This window comes from Nothoprocta perdicaria, unplaced genomic scaffold (assembly GCF_003342845.1).
Source record: "Nothoprocta perdicaria isolate Ctin4 unplaced genomic scaffold, notPer1 scaffold_6, whole genome shotgun sequence".
In the NCBI taxonomy this organism is placed as follows: Eukaryota; Metazoa; Chordata; class Aves; order Tinamiformes; family Tinamidae; genus Nothoprocta; species Nothoprocta perdicaria.
This window is the reverse complement of record NW_020455865.1, coordinates 7807623-7828290: the sequence shown is the minus strand read 5'-3', so window position 1 is coordinate 7828290 and position 20668 is coordinate 7807623. Positions and strand designations below refer to the sequence as shown.

Below are 20668 nucleotides of genomic sequence, written 5' to 3'. Positions count from 1 at the left end.
GGCCCCGGGAAGGGGGGTGCCCAATCCCCGTGTGTTATTGGTGGCCCCTTGCCAGGAATGTGCCCAGGGGAGGTCGGGGGGCGGCGTTGGGGCTCTATAAAGGTGCTGTGAGGCCGAGGCGACTGTGTGTGCCGGGTCAGGGAGTGTGAGAGTGCGTGGGTATTCGCTGCCTCTATGTGGACGATGTGGGCAGCTATGGGAGTTTGACAGTTACAGGGGTGTGGGGGGACCTGGGGTTCTGGTAACTCTGGGGATCTATGGGGGATTTTGGGGTGGCTCTGGGAGTATGGGGAGACATGGGAGTCTTGTGTCTATGGGGCAGATATGGAGGTCTAGGTGCTGTGGGGTAGCTGTGGGGTGGCTGTGGGGGTCTCGGGTGACTATGGGCTTCTAGGGGCTATGGGAAGTCTGGATGTCAAATATGGGTGTCTGGGGGCTGTGGGGCAGCTTTGAGGCAGCTGTGGGGATCTGGAGTGGCTATGGGGTGGGTTTTGGGGGGAGATATGGAAGGCTGGGGGGACATGGGAGGTCTGGGGGCTATGGGGTACCCAGTGGGATCTGGGGGGATATTGAGGGATCTGTTGGGCAGCTATGAGAGCCTGGGGGCTCTGGGGCGGCTATGTAGTTTTGGTCAGTCTGGGGGTTAGAGGCTGATCTGATGGGGATGTGGCATTGGGGAGGTGTCTATCGGGCAGCCAGGGTGCAAAGTTGGGGGTCCCTCAACCCCCACGGCTACCCTCCAGATCCAACGTATTTCCACACGAGAGACAAGAGACACAGGTGAGGGCCTGGGGGGCTGTTTGTGGCTGAAACAGGCATTTTTGGGGTCCAYCTAGGGTGTTTGGGGAGAGGTTGACCTTGATGTCTTGGGAGGGTCAAGGTCAGYGTTTTGGATCTTGATTTTGGCATTTTTGGGGCTCGATTTTCTGTTCCTCAAGATCAACCTGGGTCAGTATTTTTGGAGAGGTTCATCTCAGCCTTTTTGGTTCAGTCTCAAAGGTTTTGGGTTAATCTTGACATTCTTTAAGGTCAACCAATATTGTATTTTTTGGCATCCTCCTCAAACCAGCATTCTAGAGAGTCAATCTTAAAGTTTTGAGAGTTGATTTGGCATTTTGGGCGGTGGTTGATCTTTGTTGGGTTTGGGGGGGGGTTGAACTTGCCATTTTGGGAGTGATCTTGGGATGATTTGGGGGTCAAATTTACCATTTTGGGTTGTCAATCTGTATTGGGGCTTGATCTTGTGGTTTTGGGGGGGTCAGTGGTGGTATTTTGGGAGTTGGTCTATATTGGGTTTTGGGGGGGTGATCTTGCCATTTTTGGGTTCAAATGTTTTTTGGATGATTTGCGGATCAAAGTTACCATTTTAGGGGGGATCAATCTGTGTTTGGGTTTTAGGAGGGTCAATGWTGGCATCTCAGGTGTCCATCCAAGTCACGTTTTGGGGGGTTGATCTTGATATTTTTGGACTTGATCTTGCCCTTCCTGGGTGGTTTTTGGGACCCAGATGGGTTCTTTGGGGGCAGCTTGGCGAGGGAGACCCTCTGCCTATCTGCCAAAACACTGACGCCAATGGGGCGGCAGCATGGGCGACGCAGCGCTGGCCGAGTTCGGGGCAGCTGCCCCTTTCCTGCGCAAGTCAGAGCAAGAGCGGCTAGAGGCACAGACACGGCCCTTCGACCTGCGTGCTGACTGCTTCGTCCCTGATGAGCGCCATGAGTTCGTGCGGGGCCGCGTGGTGTCCCGTGATGGTGCCACAGTCACTGTCCAGACCGAACACGGCCAGGTGGGGATGCCTGGGCAGACACTGTGGCATGGGGGAGCCACTGGGCGCAATGCGGTGGTGACACCAAGGAGCATTGGGCTGGTGGTACCTGGAAGGACTGAGAGGACACTCCCTGCTGACTCTGCCTTGTTTCCTCCCCGTGCAGACTGTGACTGTGAAGGAGACCGATGTCCACCAACAGAACCCGCCCAAATTTGACAAGATTGAGGACATGGCTATGCTCACGTTCCTGCATGAGCCTGCCGTCCTCTACAACCTCAAGGAACGTTATGCAGCCTGGATGATCTATGTGAGTCCCCGAGGGGGTGCCTTCCACCAGGGGACCTTTCCAGGACTCCATGGGGCACCTAGAACCAGGGATCCTGTCCCTAGAGCCCTTGGAGCAGCTAAAACCTTCCCCAGCGCCCTTGGGGCACTTAGAACCATGTGTCCTTCCCCATGCTTGCTTGGGCGTCTAGGTTACCTCTTCCTCCTTGAACAATGGGGCACCTTGAGCAGGGGCCTCTCCTCCGTAGCTCAAGGAGGGGCAGGGTCCATGACATGCTCTTGGCTTGCCCCTTTCCCCTCCCCCTAGACCTACTCGGGGCTGTTCTGTGTCACGGTGAATCCCTACAAGTGGTTACCCGTGTACAACTCTGAGGTGGTGGCTGCCTACCGGGGTAAGAAACGCAGCGAGGCCCCGCCCCACATCTTCTCCATCTCTGACAACGCCTACCAGAATATGCTCACGGGTAGGCCTTACCCTGCCGTGGTTCCACCCCGTTGTGGCTCCACTCCTGGAGCTCCCAGAAGCCCATTGGTTCCATCCTCACACTTGCTGTCTCCTCACTTCTCACTTCACAGATCGGGAGAACCAGTCCATCCTCATCACGTGAGTCCTCTCCTCAGGGGCAATCGTTGACCGAGGTGGAGTGGGAGGAGGTGCCCCTTAAGCCCTGTGCCTCACTCATGCCCCACGCACCCTTCCCACAGCGGTGAATCTGGGGCAGGCAAGACRGTGAACACCAAGCGTGTCATCCAATACTTTGCCAGCATCGCTGCCATTGGCGACCGCAAGAAGGAGGCAGCCAATAGCAGCAAGGTGAGGGCTACAGGGAAGCTTGGCTGGGTGGGACAAGGAGGGGAGCAGAGCCATGTCATCTCCACCCCACTTTTTCCCTGCCAGGGCACCCTGGAAGACCAGATCATCCAGGCCAACCCAGCCCTGGAGGCCTTTGGCAACGCTAAGACCGTGCGCAATGACAATTCATCCCGCTTTGTGAGTTGGGGGTGGGACTAATGGGGTGGCGGGTCCTGATGGGACTGAGGAAGGGGCCTCACCTCTTCCTCCCTCCCCCTGGACAGGGCAAGTTCATCCGCATTCACTTTGGGGCCACCGGGAAGCTGGCATCAGCTGACATTGAGACCTGTGAGTTTGGCCATCTTTGGTCTTCCTCCATCTTCTCCTCCCACCATCCATCTTCTCCTCTCACCATCTCGTTCATCCCACCCACCTCTCCACCATCCCACCCTTCTGTCCATTCTCCTGCCATTCCATCCCCTCAATTCTCTAACCCATCTCACCTGCTCTAGACCTCCTGGAGAAGTCCCGTGTCATCTTCCAGCTCAAGGCTGAGAGGAACTACCATATCTTCTACCAGATCCTCTCCAACAAGAAGCCTGAGCTGCTAGGTGAGTGGGATCGTGGGGACAGATCTTTACCTTGGGGACACACAGGGCCACTTGTTTCCAGACCGCTGCCCTAAACCATCTCCTTCTCTCCTCCCCACTGCATGCTGTTGAGCAGAGACATTGCTTATCACCAACAACCCCTACGACTACAGCTACGTCTCCCAAGGGGAGGTGACCGTGGCCTCCATTGACGACTCAGAGGAGCTCATGGCCACCGATGTGAGCAGGGGGTTCTGCGGTAGAAGGATGAATGGAGAAGTCCTTGGGGGCATGGAGGAGTCCTTGGATGGATGGATGAGTGGGTGGGTGGGTGGATGGATGGATGGATGGATGGATGACTCAATGGAGGGCTAAATGACTCTGTGGAGGGATGGATGGACAAGGAGGTGGCCAGGCCTTTGCCTAGTCCCATGGCCTGTCCCACAGAGTGCTTTCGACGTGCTGGGCTTCACAGCAGAGGAGAAGGCTGGTGTCTACAAGCTGACAGGTGCCATCATGCACTTTGGCAACATGAAATTCAAGCAGAAGCAGCGGGAGGAGCAGGCGGAGCCTGATGGAACTGAAGGTGGGGCCTTGGTAGGGAGAACTGGGGGATCTCAATGGCACCCTGGTGACACCTGAGCATGTCTGTCTCCCCACTGCTGCAGATGCAGACAAGTCAGCCTACCTGATGGGTCTCAACTCGGCGGATCTCCTCAAGGGGCTCTGTCACCCACGGGTCAAGGTGGGCAACGAGTACGTCACCAAGGGACAAAATGTCCAGCAGGTGAGAGTAGTCCCCACCCGTATCTCCTCCTCTCCAGGCTCATCCCTCCTCATCCTCACCCCGTCTTCTACCTCACGGGCTTCTCTCAGGTGTACTACTCCATCGGGGCCCTGGCAAAGGCAGTCTATGAGAAGATGTTCAACTGGATGGTGGTGAGGATCAACAATTCGCTGGAAACCAAGCAACCCCGGCAGTACTTCATCGGTGTGCTGGACATCGCCGGCTTCGAAATCTTTGATGTGAGGGGATGCAGGGTCCTGTTGGGAGACAACAGACCTCCTTGGATGACCACTGGAACCTGGTGGTGCCACTGGTCATTACTTGGTCTCCATTGGGTGTCTAGTTCACCACAATGGTCCTATTGAGTTTTAACATGACTTTATTTGGTGCAATGTCGACCCCATTGGGTGTCCAGTTGACACTGTTGATCCCATTGGTCATTACTTGGCCTCCATTGGGTATCCAGATAACCTTATTGGGTGTCTAGTTGACCCTAATGGTCCTATTGGGTCTTATTTTGACCCCATTGAATTTTGTGTTGACTCCATTGGGTGCCCAATTGATCCCATTGATCTAATTGGTCATTACTTGGGCTCTGTTGGATATCTAGTTGACTACATTGGTGCCTAGTTGATCCTGTTGATCTCATTGGTCATTACTTAACCTCTGTTGGGTGTCCAGTTGACCCCAGGGGTTCTATTTGGTTTTAACTTGACTTCAGTGGGTTTTGTGTTGATCCCCTTGGGTGTCCAGTTGACCCTGTTGAGCTCATTGGTCATTACTTGGCCTCTGGTGAATGTCTACTTGGCCCCACTGCGTGTCCAGCTGACTCCAATGATCTTATTGGGTCTTATCTTTACTCCTTTGGGTGCTATGTTGACCTCATTAGGTGTCCAATTGAACCTATTGATCCCATTGGTCATTACTTGGCCTCAGTTGGGAGTCCAGTCCAGCTGGCTTTCCAGTTGACCTTGTCCATTGCATTGAAAATTATGTCTTCCCCATTTCCACCCCTAGTTCAACAGCTTTGAGCAGCTCTGCATCAACTTCACCAATGAGAAGCTGCAGCAATTCTTCAACCACCACATGTTCGTGTTGGAGCAAGAAGAGTACAAGAAGGAGGGTATCGAGTGGGAGTTCATTGACTTTGGCATGGACCTCCAGGCCTGCATTGACCTCATCGAGAAGGTACTAGCTCTCCTTGAGGTCTCCTGGGAAGGTCCTTCGAACTGGGACCAACCAGAGACCTGAAGGGCACCTGTTTGGGTCCCAGTGGATCTCCTCCATGACCAGTGATGTTCTCCATTGTCCAGCCTATGGGCATTATGTCCATCTTGGAGGAGGAGTGCATGTTCCCCAAGGCCTCAGACATGACCTTCAAGGCAAAGCTGTATGACAACCATCTGGGCAAGTCGGCCAACTTTGGCAAGCCCCGCAATGTGAAGGGCAAGCCCGAGGCCCACTTCTCTCTGGTCCACTATGCCGGCACAGTGGACTACAACATTCTGGGCTGGTTGGAGAAGAACAAGGATCCCCTTAATGAGACAGTGGTGGGGCTCTACCAGAAGTCATCTCTCAAGCTCCTGGCCAGTCTCTTCTCCAACTACGCCAGTACTGATGCTGGTGGGTAGATGGAGATGGGTATTGGTGGCGAACGGGCTGGCTGGATGGGAAGAGGGTGGAGAGATTGAAGATTGAGGAGACAGGGCTGATTGGATGGAGACATGGATGGGTAGATCCTTCTGACTTCCCTCTTCTCCCCCAGGCGGGGACAGCAGCAAGGGGAAGGGTGCTAAGAAGAAAGGCTCGTCCTTCCAGACTGTCTCAGCCCTTCACCGGGTAAGGGCAAACCCCACCATGGAGCAGGAACATCTCATTGGACATGGGGTCGAGCCCACTGGCTCCTCCCATGGTTGGGATTGGCTCAAAGCCCCCATCTCCTCACCTAGGAAAATCTCAACAAGCTGATGGCCAACCTCAAGACCACTCACCCCCACTTTGTCCGGTGCCTCATCCCCAATGAGCGTAAAGCACCCGGTAAGAAGAGGGAGGACCTGTCCAGGTTAGATCGGGGCAGAGCCTGGGGGAAGGGACAAGAAACTGATCCCCTTGTCCTCACGCCACCCCTCAGGTGTGATGGACAACCCCTTGGTGATGCACCAGCTCCGCTGCAATGGGGTGCTTGAGGGCATCCGCATCTGCCGCAAGGGCTTCCCTAACCGTATCCTCTATGGGGACTTCCGCCAGCGGTGAGACTTCGAGGCCTCGAGGCTTGAGGGGAGGCCAAAAGTACATGCAGCTTACAGTGGGCCTTTCACATTTTGGCAGCTATCGCATCCTGAATCCTGCGGCCATCCCGGAGGGGCAGTTCATTGACAGCCGCAAGGGAGCTGAGAAGCTCCTGGGCTCCCTCGACATTGATCACAACCAGTACAAGTTCGGGCACACCAAGGTGAGAGCAGAAGAGTCCATGGGGATGGGCTGGGAGGAGCCTGTGGGGGGTGGGTGGGAGGAGCAGAATGAGACAGGGAATGGGTTCTCCAGGTCAAGAAAGTGGGACCTGGCATGAGGGCCCCCATCATCTTCCCATCTACAGACCCCTTCCTCCACACACCCATCCATTGAGTTGAGTCGGAAAGTCTTTACTTGGTTGAGTCAGGCTGGGTTAGAGTCTCCGCTTGGGTGAGTTGAGATGGGTTGAGTTGGAGAGCCTACACTTGGTTTTGTTGAGTTGGCTTGGAGAGTCTCCACTTGGTTGGGTTGGACTGAGTTGAGTCAGAGATCCTCCACCTGGTTGGGTTGAGTGGGAGAGTACCCAGGTGGCCTGCACCAACAAACCTAACTATCCATCTCTCCAACTCTTCCATCCCTCCATCTCCCCACTCCATGGTCTACCTGCTGTCCCTTTCCTCTGCCAGGTCTTCTTCAAGGCTGGACTGCTGGGCCACCTGGAGGAAATGCGAGATGAGCGCCTCTCCCGAATCATCACCCGTATCCAGGCCCAAGCCCGAGGCCAGCTCATGCGCATCGAGTTCAAGAAGATCCTGGAGCGCCGGTGAGGCGGGGGAGGGAGCTCATGGTCTATGGGCCCAGGCATGGGACATGGTGACAGCTCTCTGTCTCCTTATTGTCCCCAGGGACGCACTGCTAGTGATCCAGTGGAACATTCGGGCCTTCATGGGGGTAAAGAACTGGCCCTGGATGAAGCTCTACTTCAAGATCAAACCGCTGCTGAAAAGTGCTGAGACTGAGAAGGAGATGCAGGTGGGATGGGGTTCTCCTGTGGAGCACCCAGAGCAGGGCTGGGGTGGGGACGAGGACAAATGGCCTCAAGTGGATGCCACTATGTTGAGTTCGGCCTCTGGCACAGACAATGAAGGAGGAGTTTGGACGCCTGAAGGAAGCCCTGGAGAAGTCAGAAACACGGCGGAAGGAGCTGGAGGAGAAAATGGTCTCCATGCTGCAGGAGAAAAACGACCTGCAGCTGCAAGTGCAGGCAGTGAGTGGAACTCCCTCTGCCTCTCGCCTTGTCCACAGGTGATGGCAGTGAGGAGTGATGGTTCCCAACACTCCCTCCTGTCCCCCTACAGGAGCAGGACAATCTCAACGATGCCGAGGAGCGTTGTGACCAACTGATCAAGAACAAGATCCAGCTGGAGGCCAAGGTGAAGGAGCTCACAGAACGCCTGGAGGATGAGGAAGAGATGAATGCCGAGCTGACGGCCAAGAAGAGGAAGCTGGAGGATGAGTGCTCAGAGCTCAAGAAGGACATTGATGACCTGGAGCTAACACTGGCCAAGGTGGAGAAGGAGAAGCACGCCACGGAGAACAAGGTGGGGGACCTCAACCCAGATCCCTGGGGACTAGGATGAACAAAGCCTCTTTTGGGTTTGTTGGGTTTGCGAAGACCCAAGGCTGGCTGGAGACTCGTGTCCTCGTTGGCTTGGCCAAGAGGAAGAGCAACCCCTGTCTCTGATCTCCTTTCGACATGGTGCTGGTGGCCTCATGGCTTTGACCTCCCCACACAGGTGAAGAACCTCACAGAGGAGATGGCTGGGCTGGACGAGATCATCGCCAAGCTCACGAAGGAGAAGAAGGCCCTGCAAGAGGCTCACCAGCAAGCACTGGACGACCTGCAGGTGGAAGAAGACAAGGTCAACACCTTGTCCAAGGCCAAAGTGAAGCTGGAGCAGCAGGCGGATGACGTGAGTATGAGCTCAGCATTGGTAGCTGAGATGACAAAGGAATATGACTTCATTCTGTCTTTCTCTTCTAGCTTGAAGGGTCCCTGGAGCAGGAGAAGAAGATGCGGATGGACCTGGAACGGGCCAAGCGCAAGCTGGAAGGTGACTTGAAGCTCACCCAGGAGAACATCATGGACCTGGAGAATGACAAGCAGCAGCTGGAAGAGAAGCTCAAGAAGTGAGACTGGACCTTCCTCCCCAGGTGGACACAGTCTGAGGTCCAAGATGGAGGCATCAAGTCTCTCTGCCTCTCTCTCTCTGCAGGAAAGATTTTGAGATCAACCAGCAGAACAGCAAGATTGAGGACGAACAAGCGCTGGCCTTGCAGCTCCAGAAGAAGCTTAAGGAGCTGCAGGTGAGGACTCAACCTCCAGCCCCAGACACCACCAAGGGTTTCTGGGGTGACCCCTAGGCAGGGCCTAGGAGGAGAGACCTGCCCCAGAGCATTTCCTACCATGTCTAGGCCCACAGTAGAGTCAGAATCTGAGTTGGAGGGTCTCCAGATGGTTGGGTTGAGTTGGGCTGTTTTGAGTTCGATCGAGTTGAGTTTGTTTGGTTGTGTTGGATTGTGTTGAGTTTGGGAGTCTGCAGTTGGCTGGGTTGATTTGGGTTGAGCTGGATTTGTCTGAGTTGGGTAGATTCCACTTGGTGGGGTTGAGTTGAGTTGGGTTGGGTTGAATTGAGTCGAGTTGAGGAGCCTCCAGTTGGTTGGGTTGGATATAGTCCAGCCTGCTGATGTCATATCTATGTCTGGAGTGCAGGCACGCATCGAGGAGCTGGAGGAGGAGTTGGAGGCAGAACGCACAGGCAGGGCCAAAGTGGAGAAGCTGCGCTCAGAGCTCTCACGGGAGTTAGAAGAGATCAGCGAGCGGCTGGAGGAGGCTGGTGGTGCCACCTCCGTGCAGATGGAACTCAACAAGAAGCGGGAGGCTGAATTCCAGAAGATGCGTCGCGACCTGGAGGAGGCCACACTGCAGCATGAGGCCACCGCGGCCGCTCTGCGCAAGAAGCATGCAGACAGTGTGGCCGAGCTGGGCGAGCAGATAGACAACCTGCAGCGTGTCAAGCAGAAGCTGGAGAAGGAAAAGAGTGAGCTCAAGCTGGAGCTGGACGACATTGGCTCCGGGATGGAACAGCTTGTTAAGGCCAAAGTGAGTGGTAGAACTGGAGTGGATGGATGACAGGACCCTCCTTTCCAGTTCAGACTTCTTGGTCCCTATGGTATCCTTGACTCCTTCCCGCTCTCATTGGCTTTGCCAGGTGGGTATGGAGAAGTTGTGCCGTACCCTGGAGGACCAGGTGTCTGAGCACCGGGCCAAGTTGGAGGAGATGCAACGAACCCTCAACGACACCAGCACCCAGCGGGCCAAGCTCCAGACTGAGAATGGTGGGAACCCTGTCCCACAGCCCCCCCTACCACCTGTCTCCCAGGTCCTCAAGCCCTACCTTACCTCCACAGGAGAACTGTCCCGCCAGCTGGAGGAGAAGGAGGCCCTAATTTCACAGCTCACACGGGGCAAGCAGTCCTACACTCAGCAGATGGAGGACCTGAAACGGCAGTTGGAGGAAGAGGCCAAGGTGAGGCTGGGTTGATCTCATGGCGGTTGGGTTGATCTCATGTTGCCAAAGTGGGTCAGCAAGCCTCGTCCGCTAGCTAGACTGACCTGGGGTTGTCCTCGCCCCAGGGCCATAGAGCATAGACACCAGTATGGAGGATGCAGCAAATGGCATTTATTGTGTAGTTCAGTCTGCATATATTCTCCAGTAGAATGCGGAAACTCACCTACTGCCCAATCGGGAGACTAATTTCTACTTTTCGCCTTGTATGGCATGGGGTTATCAGTAAACTGCATAAATTAATTATGCTCCTAACCTCTYGTGACATTGCGAGATCTTCCGAGCGCCATGTCCTATCTCTATGCCCTATGATATACTACATCATCTACTTACGCTAAGCTCTCTACTTTATTAAGCCCTAAAAAGCATAACAAACTCCCACAGTTTCATGTTTGGACTCATCTCATTGTGGTTGGGTTGGTTGGTCTGAAGGGGGTTGACTTGACTTGAGGAGGCCAACACCACTGCCTACGGAGTCAGAGGATGCTGAGTTGGACCAGAGTGACCATTGTCATCAGCACTAATCTTCTCAAATCCGTCCCCAGGCGAAGAATGCGTTAGCCCATGCACTGCAATCAGCCCGGCATGACTGTGATCTGCTGCGGGAGCAGTACGAGGAGGAGATGGAGGCCAAAGCTGAGCTCCAGCGCTCCCTCTCCAAAGCCAACTCAGAGGTGGCCCAGTGGAGGACCAAGTATGAAACAGATGCCATCCAGCGCACCGAGGAGCTGGAGGAGGCCAAGTGAGACATCTCCCCTGAACTTCCCCTGGGGTGCTGAAACTTCTCCCTGTGAGGTAGACCTCCAGGTGGGCACCCAGAAGGCTCTTTGGATAGAGAGACCTGGAACATCCAGCATGCTTATGGGCTGCACCGCTACCTTGTTGTTGACCACTTTTGTGTGCAGAGCAACCAGGCTTAGGGAGCAGGAGCAGGTGATGGACAGGTCCTCAGGTGGGTTCTTCTCTCTCCTATCATCAGGAAGAAGCTGGCACAGCGGCTGCAGGAGGCTGAGGAGGCAGTGGAGGCAGTGAATGCCAAGTGCTCCTCATTAGAGAAGACCAAGCACCGCCTACAGAGTGAGATTGAGGACCTGATGGTGGACCTCGAGCGCTCCAATGCAGCTGCTGCTGCCCTGGACAAGAAGCAGAGGAACTTTGACAAGGTGACATAGGAGATCCATCCAAGATGGTGTGGTGGGACAAGGTGGGGGATGCAGAGGATGCTGACGGCTTGGTGGTGTCCCACCACACAACATCCAGATCCTGTCAGAGTGGAAGCAGAAGTTTGAGGAGTCACAGACAGAGCTGGAGGGCTCGCAGAAGGAGGCCCGTGCCCTTAGTACCGAGCTCTTCAAGCTCAAGAACGCCTATGAGGAGGCTCTGGAGCACCTGGAGACCTTCAAGAGGGAGAACAAGAACCTCCAAGGTGAGAGTAGGGGGCACATGGAACTCCCCATGGCTCTCTATGTCCCTCCTCAGGAACCTAAAGGGTTCTTGTCTCCACAGAGGAGATCTCAGACCTGACAGAGCAGCTGGGTGCCAGCCACAAGACCATCCACGAGCTGGAGAAGGTCCGGAAGCAGCTGGATGCCGAGAAGTTGGACCTTCAAGCAGCTCTGGAGGAGGCTGAGGTGCTGCATCCCCCATGTCTTCCCATGTTGTGTCTCTTCATATCTCTCCTTGCTCCTTACAGTCCTTCTGTCCTCTCCAGGCCTCACTGGAACATGAGGAGGGGAAGATCCTGCGGGCCCAGCTGGAGTTCAACCAGGTCAAGGCAGACTACGAGCGCAAGTTGGCTGAGAAGGACGAGGAGATGGAGCAGGCCAAGAGGAACCACCTGCGGGTGGTGGATTCACTGCAGACCTCCCTGGACGCTGAGACGCGCAGCCGGAATGAAGCACTGCGGCTCAAGAAGAAGATGGAGGGTGACCTCAATGAGATGGAGATCCAGCTGAGCCATGCCAACCGCCTGGCTGCTGAGGCTCAGAAGCAAGTGAAGATCTTGCAGGGTAACCTCAAGGTACCTCCTGGTCTCCAGACGTTCTCCACCTCCGTGTTGGGTTCATGGGGCTGGCCATGGGGCTGTGTCCATCTCACTGACTGACTTCCAGCTGGTCTGGTCTTGCAGGACACCCAGCTGCAGCTGGACGACATAGTGAGGGCCAATGAGGACCTGAAGGAGAACATTGCCATCGTGGAGAGGCGGAACAACCTGCTGCAGGCAGAGCTGGAGGAACTGCGGGCTGTGGTGGAGCAGACGGAACGAGCCCGCAAATTGGCTGAACAGGAGCTCATTGAGGCCAGCGAGCGCGTCCAGCTCCTCCACTCACAGGTGAGATGTGGAGGCCTCCCAGGAGGGACCTCAACCCTGGCCAGGGTCAGTCAACCCTTCCAAGGGCAGAGAACAGGCCTTGAGTGACCTAGAACCTCCATCTAGGGATGTTTGGGTCCTGTGGGGACAGAGGCTCCATCCAGGTCCCTCTCCTCGTGCCTCAGAGCAGAATGGAGATGGACTAGGAATCTGGGGACCATGTCCTGAGCTCTTCCTCCCCACTTTAGAACACCAGCCTCATCAACCAGAAGAAGAAGATGGAGGCAGACATTGCCCAGCTGCAGACAGAGGTGGAGGAGGCTGTGCAGGAGTGCCACAATGCTGAGGAGAAGGCCAAGAAGGCCATCACTGATGTGAGTTGGACTTGAATAGGTTCTCAGCTGTTGAGCAACCTAGGACACTCTCTACCAACCCACTACCCGTAGTTTGATCATGGCCACCTGGAGCATCACCCACTGCTGCGTTTGGTCCTTCTGGGTCACTGTGTCACTCCCTATCCCCTCTGTCCCCATGCAGGCAGCCATGATGGCAGAGGAGCTGAAGAAGGAGCAGGACACAAGTGCCCACCTGGAACGCATGAAGAAGAACATGGAGCAGACCATTAAGGACCTGCAACTGCGACTGGATGAGGCCGAGCAGCTGGCCCTCAAAGGTGGCAAGAAGCAACTGCAGAAGTTGGAGGCCCGTGTGCGGGAGCTGGAAAATGAGCTTGAGGCTGAGCAGAAGCGCAATGCTGAGAGCATCAAAGGCCTGCGCAAGTCAGAGCGGCGTGTCAAGGAGCTCAGCTACCAGGTGAGCGAGCCGCTGTTGCCACCATGCAACCATACAGTGACAGAACACAGTCAATACGGTGGCTTTAGGGGTTTGTGTGGCCTAGAACATTACCCATGATGTAGAATATGCTTGAGCTCATGGGCATAAGCACACAAGCAACTGAGAACATCTCTCATTGCTATGGAGGGAACTAGAATGTGATGGGCCTAGTGTCCACAGGCACATGAGCCACCTAGAACATCATCTGTTGCCATAGTGTGACCAAGAACTTGCTTGACCTGGTGACCAGAGAGATATGAGTGACCTAAGTACTTGTAAAACCAACAACATGACTTAGAATGTGGTCAATCTGGTGGCCATTGGCACATGAGCCACCTAGAACATCACCCACTACCATAGTAGACCTAGAACATGGCTAATGTGATGGCCGCGGGTGACCATCATGGTGCAGACCCAGCAACCATTTTACTCATCTGCCCTGAACTGCTACAGGCGGAGGAGGACCGCAAGAACCTGCTACGACTGCAGGACCTAGTGGACAAGCTGCAACTGAAGGTCAAGGCCTACAAGCGGCAGGCAGAGGAGGCGGTGAGACATCATGGTGGCCCAGTGTGGGCAGGAGAGACCTGCCTGGAGACCGGAAGAGGGTGCTGGGGATGCACATATGGAGGAAATGGTGGTGGATGAACACACAGACCGTTGGATGGGATGTGGGATGAGTGGAAGGGAAGGTGAATAGGGAAGATGGAGGACAGGTTGGGAAGTAGTCAGGTAGAGTTGTTGGGTTGCCGGAGGAGGTGCTGGGTTGGGTGGAGGAAGTGGTGCGTGAGTTGGAGGTGGCAGAGGAGGGGATGGAGGAGAAGGGGATGGGGAAGGAGAAGATGGAAATAGAGGGGAATAATGGAGAAGGAGATGATGGTGAAGGATGATGATGGACAGGGAGAGATGATGGAGAAGATGATGAAGGAGATTGAAGGAAGTGAGGAGGGGATGGAGAAGGAGCAAAAGGAGGAGGAGAAGGAAAGGAAGATGGGGAGGAGGAAATGGAGAAGATGGAAGTGGAGGAGGTGGATGATGGAGATGCTGAAGGAGATGGAAGTGATGGGTGGATGTGGAGAGTCTGTGGGGTGGGCATCACCCCTGTCCCCACCCCCCACAGGAGGCACAGGCCGCTGCCAACCTAGCCAAGCTGCGCAAGGCGCAGCACGAGCTGGACGAGGCAGCGGAGCGCGCCGACATGGCCGAAGCGCAGGCCAACAAGCTGCGTGCCCGGAGCCGCCATGCTGGCCCGCAGGTGGGTGCCACCTGTCCCCCTACATGTCCCCCCCACATGTCCCCACATAGTCCCCCATGGCCACACTCCCCTGAGGCCACACCTGCTCTCACCATTCCCCCCTCCTCCCCACACAGAAAGACCTCGGCGAGGAGTGAGGGAGACACCAGGCCTATAGCACCGTCATGGCCACCAGCTGTAAGGGGTGTCATGATCATGTGCCCCAGGGTGTCCTGGCAACCGGCACTATGGGGTGACATGGTCAACTGACAACGGTGTCACCACGATGTCATGGTCACCTGCCGCATGGGGGTGTCATGGCCACCAACTCTCAATCACCAATAAATGACATCAAGCACCCAGGGCTGCCTCTGTGCGTTGGGGCAGAAGGGTCTCTGGGGCTGTGGGGGCCTCTCTGGGGCCCAGGGGCCTCTCTGAGGTCCTGGTGGTCTCTATGGGTTCATGGGGCAGGGGTGCTTTGTGTGCTTGGGGTCAGTTTCTGTGGGTTCAGGGGCCTGGGGACTTTCCTGGGGGCCTCCGTATGGGTCCCAGAGGCTCTCTAAGCATCACAGCACGTCCCTATGGATTTAAGGGTATCCCTATGGGTCGCAGGGGTTCCCTCTGAGGGAGGATGGGGGCTCCCAGTGTGTCCCTCTGGGTCCCAGGGCTCCCTGTGGGCGGCATTTGGTGGGGGGAGGGGATGCGGCTCCCTCCGCCCTCGGGAATGTGTCACCTCGCTGGACACTTGTCCCGGCGCCGGGGACAAAGTGGTTGTGTGGGGAGGGATTGGGGGGGTGCGGAACTTGGCTACGGCCACCGGCCCCACGGCGCTGCCTCCCCCCAGCCCACGGTGGGGGAGCTGTCAGCATCCCCTGGGCGCCGCTGGACACTGCCCAGGGGCCCAGGTGTCCCTGACCGGCACCATTCCCGCCCCCAGCGCTCGCATCCCTCCTCTGCCACGAGGGGACCGGGCATCCAGGGACCCCCGTTGCACCCTGCACATTCCCAAACCTCCTCGGGGCCCAGGCGTCCGGACAGACATCCTCTCCTTCCCGCTCCATCCCGCAGCCCCCGCACTTGGCACAGGGGATCCATGTGCCCCGGCAAGGCCATGTTAATCCTCYGCTCCCAGAGCCCCCTAATCCAGGGGGATTTTGTGGGGGCGGGACCAGCCCGCATGCCTGGGCCCCCTTTGAGGGGGAATGCTGTAGTGGGGGGAGCTGGCGCCTGGGCCCCTCTCAGGGATCAACAGGGTCGTGTGAGGAGTGATAGCACCCGCCTGGATGCCTGGGGCCCCGGGAAGGGGGGTGCCCAATGCCCGTGTGTTATTGGTGGCCCCCTTCCAGGAAAACCAGTAGGGAGACAGGTCACAGCACACACGGGGACTACGCTGTGTTTGAATAGCACCTCGCCGTGGCCAGGACGCTCGTTCTGCCTCCTTGCCTCAGCTCCCACCATTGGTACCATCCCTTACCTAAGACAAAAAACTTTAAAATCCTTTTGATTCAGGAGCAAAAGAATGAGATTTTTTTTTCTTTGGTGCCTCTTAGAATATTTATTTCTATCACATTCATTTGTCTAATAGAACTGCTAAAAATGGGGGAAAACATCTGCAGAGACAGTAAGGGTGAGCTCCTTGCTGGCAACAAGTAAATGTGCAGCTGACAAGTGACTACATGAATTACACACATGACAGCTAGTACATGAGCAAAACCAACAGCAAATGCAGGACAGCAATCACAGATGGGAAATCTCCCCAAACGTGTGCCCAGCTCCAGAGCAGATCTTTTAGCCTCCTGGAATCTCAGCTTGGCATCCAGGGTGCACATATCTTGTGCTGGTGGCTCAGAGTCTGGTCTTCATGAAGACCTACAAGAACAGAAATCCCCTTATCCCATAAGAAAAAGAAGATGGCAAAGATAGAGCCCAGGCCATCCTTCTGATTGTGGGTACTCCCCTTGACTTTTACCTTCCAGGCCATGAGCTGCTGATGGCTTTGGAGATGCACACTAAGGAGAGCGAGCTTGGGTAGCCCCGAGCCTGGCATGCCTCCAGGCAGAAAGACTTAGCAGGGACCTTTCTGACCTGGGGTGCTGCACCAAGCAGCGTGTCAGTGAGTGCCTGCAGCTGCACTAACAGCCAGCACTTGAGGAACTCTCCCACAGCCAGGCTGCCTTTGCAGAGCCCCAGCTCCAGCGTGTGGGATGAAGGCCACACTTGGAACAGGCATCAGCATCTGTAATGGTGTTAAAAGAAGGGAAACAGGCCCTGCTTGCGATTTCTACAGTGAACAGGCTGATCCGAGGAAGTTGCCCTGTGGTGCCAAGCTCATTTTGGGCACAGTTCAATAAGAGTCCAGCCTTCGCTTCCTGAATGCTGTAGAGCATAGAGCTGCGTAGTCGCTCAGGTTTTTCCTCTGGGTAGCYAGAAGACAGCTGGGGGTGGATGTGGGAAGGAAGGGAAGTTATTTGAGCTCCTAGCAATGAGCTGGCAGCAGGCAATTGCCTTGCAGACGCAATGTTCTGCTGAATGCTGACTCTTGCATGACGAAGGATGGCTCTGTAAGGCCCTTCATGCCGAGAAAGACAATTGCTGGTGGACTGGGCAGGTATTAGAGGGCTGTGAGGGCAACTCTACCCAGAAGATTTACTACTCGTTTGCAGCTTCCCAGAGCTTCCCGTGACCCATTGTGGGAAACGTACATCTTGCTAGCTCCTAGTGCAGAAATTCCGGATGGTCTTGCTGACAGTGAGCAGAGACTGCTCGCTGGTCATGCTGAGGAAGAGCAAGTCATAGCAGAAAGACAGCCCGGCACCGTTTCACATTTCCTTTGCCTCATAGGGTCACTCTTCTGTCAGCAAGAGGTGTCTGTAGGTCATTCTGCCTTGTACAGGTTGTGGTGTGTAAAGAAGACAACCAGATAGTTTCCTTGTAGTTTCTAGGGTAGCAAGGGTGTCCCACTTGTGTTCTGGAATGTAACTCCTGGCAATTGGAAAAAAAAAAGTGGGGAAGAGAGGAGGTTAGAAGGAAGCCATGGGGTTCTCTGGGTTTGCTTCTGTCTCCCCCCAGCTTCAAGCATGACCAGGTTAAGCAAGGTCTTGCTCAGTTTACTTTGGAATATCTCCAAGGATGGAGACTCCACAGTCTTTTGAGGCTCTATTCTGGTATCTAACTACCATTCTTGTGAACATGTTTTCTCTGTGTGTGGCCAGAAGCTCTGTCCTCCCACTTTGCCCTTTTGGAAAGAATCTGCCTCTGTCTTTTCTCTAGGCTCCCCTGAGGCAGCTGTTCCCATTTGACCTTCTAATCTTTTCTGTTGTTTGGTAGCAGGACAGTGCTGTGTCTGCTTAGCAGCCACTTTCCCTCTCACTTCAATTAATGTCTTTGTCAGGCACTTCAGCACCTTGTTCTCTCCATAGCAGAGGTAGCTCTGGGTGTAAATGTTGTCAATTATACCAGTTAAATGGAGACTTAGAAACTTCCTTCGGCTTCATAACTGCACTCTTTGGCATCAAACTCAAAAGATCCAGATCTCCAAAAGTGTTGGCCATTTCTAGGGACCCACATGTCTTCTTTGGAGGATTCCTGCCTAGAAAAGACAAGATAGGACAGGAAGAGGAGCATAGGACAGCCCCAAGAACCGGGTGCAAGCCAAATTCTCCCAAGGTAGTTGTGGTTTTGTTTGTTTGTTTGTTTTCTTTTTGGGGTATGTTTGTGGTGGAACCAGAGGGGGATGTGTCTGCTGGCTCCCAGATCACCACTGAACTGGATCACAGCCAAACAGGGCAAAGCAGAAGGGCTGTCCTTGAGGGCAAGGCCCGTGCTTTGCTTTTCCAGCCACAGTCAGTGTTAGTTAGCCTGGGGCTTTCTTCCCATGTCCACATGGCATGGAGATGCGCCCTTAACTTCTAGCTGCAACACCCTCAGGCCTGCTTTCTCCCTCCCCTTGCACTGTAGGCTACTCCAAGAATGACTTCTACATCATTTGTGAGGGGCAATGACCCAGATCTTTCATTCTGTGCTAGTTAGTTTAAAAAGCTAAGAAAGATCCAAAAGAAACAAAGAGACAAACAAGCAAGCATACACACCAACGGGCACCCATTGCAACGAAGGTATGGCCGTTTCAGCCTTCTCTCAGCGTAGGGAAGGAACAAATCAGGTAAGTGACATTGATCCAGCCGTAAGCTCTCTCCTCCTGCCCATGGAAATCCACGGGATATTCTTTCCTGCTCTTAGCAATTCCATCTGTGCTTTGATCTGCTGATGAGTTGTTCTTTCCCTAAGAAGAAACCTAAATTGAAGAAACACACATTCCATGAAATCATCGCTATGGAGAGAGCACAAGGAAGCAGTTTGTTTTCTGCTGCTTTGACAGACTGCAGCGTTTGGCGAAGCGCAGCTGGTTTGCRATGCTGCTGCCTGCTCTCTAGCGAGCAGAAGGCGCTCCTGCAGCCTCTGCTTTCCCAAGGCAGGCTCGCGGGGGAAACCGGGCACGGGCAGGGCGAGCACGGGAAGCGGGTAACCGCAGTGCGGGGAGGCGGGAACCAGGGACCGGGGCATCGCGGACAGGGCGTGCCAGGGAGCGGCGGGAACGCCACGGGCGGGCACAGCGGGAAGAGAGCGGCGGGAAGAGAGCGACGGGAGCAGCGCGGCCGGGAGCGACCAGCCGCGCGGACACCGGCCGAGGAGGGAAGCGGGAAGCGGGACGGGAGCGGGCCCCGGAACCCCGCGGACGGAAGCGCCGCGACACGGACAGCGAGAGGAAAGAGCCCAGCGCCGGAAGTCACGTAGCCGCCGCCACCCGCCGGCGCGCGGCGACGTGCCCGGCCGCCGCGCGGTGACGTCACCCCCCGGCGCGCGGCGACGTGCCCGGCCGCCGCGCGGTGACGTCACGCGGCGCCGCCATGCTGTTCTCGCTGCGCGAGCTGGGCCAGTGGCTGCGCCTGGCGCCCTGCGAGCTCGGCCTGCAGGGGCTCGCGCTGCTGCTCTGCTCCGCACTGCTCGTGCTCAAGGTGGACGGCGCGGCCGCCGCGCTCTCCTGCTGGGCCGTGCTCGGGCCCTGCTTCGCCGCCGACGGCCTCAGCACCTATTTCAGCACCATCGTGTCCGTGCGGCTCTGCCGGGACGGCGAGAAGCGGCTGGCCGTCCTGCGGCTGCTCTGGGTGCTCACCGTGCTCGGCCTCAAGTTCGTCTTCGAGCTGCTGCTGTGCCAGAAGCTGGCGGAGCGCACGCACGAGCTCTGGTACGGGCTCGTCATGGCGCCCATCTTCATCCTGCTGCAGCTGCTGCTGCTCCGCGCCTGCCGCGTGAACTGATGGGGCGGCGCGGCSGGGCCGGGCCTGCCTCTGGCCCCAACGGCGGCATTGCTGGGGACAGGCACAAGGGGCCGGGAGCAGYGCCCCAGAGCAGAGCCCCTGCGGAGCAGCTGCGTCGGGACGGGACAGTGCGGAGCCGCAGGCGTGAGGGATGGGGCCCTGGGCCTGCGCTGGACCCAGCTCGAGGGCTGCTTCCGAGCGTGGGCTTTCTGCACTCTCCTCAAAGGACCTTGTTCTGCTGTGTTGCTGACTTTGGCTTTGTTCGCCTCTCATGTTAATGTACCCTGATGTGCAGGCGCTGTTGGATGGGTCAGYTGCATGACAAGCAAAACTGTGCGGATCGTGTAACTGTATATATAGAACTCTTTGCTTGCTGTTTTTTTCCCGCTTCAAAGTTTATGTAGTGGAGCATAAGAATGCTTTGAAAGTTATTTCTGTGCTGTTGGCATCTGTGTAAACCTCCAGCTGCWGCCAGCCTGAAACAAAGAAGCTGCTGCTCATCCTGAAGCCAGGATTTTGACACCAATTTCTTCCRTTCTAGTCTACTCAGTTACCATTTGTGTTGTCCCTTCCCTGAGAGGCACTTGCCACCCTCAGGGTGGCAGCAAGGTTGTCTCACAGGGTTGCATTATGAGCCAGAGAGAGCTGATGCCTCTTTTTGCACAATAATGGAGTTTTTCATGTTTGAGGCCTATTCCCCAACCTAGCCCTAAGGCAGGACTAGAGAGGGGAATGGGTGTTGGGAGGGCAAAGTGAAGGGCCCAAGTAGGAGCAGCTGCTGCTGCTCTTGARGATGGGGTTTTCCTGGATCACAGTTTTGGTGGGAAATGCTCTCCTCAACCGTCTTGAAATGGGGAGGGTTGAATGAGGGGAGGAAGGGGTTAGTCTTT

At 55.7% G+C, this 20668-nt stretch overlaps 2 protein-coding genes and 1 long non-coding RNA gene across 3 annotated transcripts; 2 read left to right on the top strand and 1 right to left on the bottom strand.

Moving 5' to 3' along the window:
* The first annotated feature begins 1585 nt into the window (after positions 1–1585).
* Positions 1586–14621, top strand: LOC112956103 (myosin-6). Its single transcript, XM_026049610.1, has 39 exons — positions 1586–1786; positions 1932–2075; positions 2361–2517; positions 2630–2657; positions 2759–2867; positions 2952–3044; positions 3131–3194; positions 3359–3457; positions 3573–3676; positions 3884–4022; positions 4105–4223; positions 4313–4462; positions 5241–5411; positions 5537–5846; positions 5989–6062; positions 6173–6260; positions 6355–6472; positions 6552–6675; positions 7142–7278; positions 7361–7487; positions 7594–7722; positions 7814–8056; positions 8252–8428; positions 8500–8645; positions 8732–8822; positions 9229–9618; positions 9728–9854; positions 9927–10045; positions 10630–10826; positions 11064–11247; positions 11345–11510; positions 11591–11715; positions 11796–12104; positions 12213–12416; positions 12644–12769; positions 12933–13208; positions 13683–13778; positions 14350–14484; positions 14601–14621. The coding sequence occupies exons 1-39, from the start codon at positions 1586–1588 to the stop codon at positions 14619–14621; spliced, it is 5817 nt and encodes a 1938-aa protein (XP_025905395.1).
* Positions 14622–16155: 1534 nt separating this feature from the next.
* Positions 16156–18892, bottom strand: LOC112955813. The gene is made up of 3 exons (XR_003250948.1): positions 18552–18892; positions 17920–18052; positions 16156–17445 (listed from the first exon to the last, which is right to left on the bottom strand). It is a non-coding gene; the product is annotated as an uncharacterized LOC112955813 (long non-coding RNA).
* Positions 18893–19367: 475 nt separating this feature from the next.
* Positions 19368–19786, top strand: TMEM203 (transmembrane protein 203). The gene has a single exon (XM_026049469.1). The coding sequence runs from the start codon at positions 19368–19370 to the stop codon at positions 19776–19778; it is 411 nt and encodes a 136-aa protein (XP_025905254.1). The 3' UTR covers positions 19779–19786.
* The last annotated feature ends 882 nt before the right edge of the window (positions 19787–20668 follow it).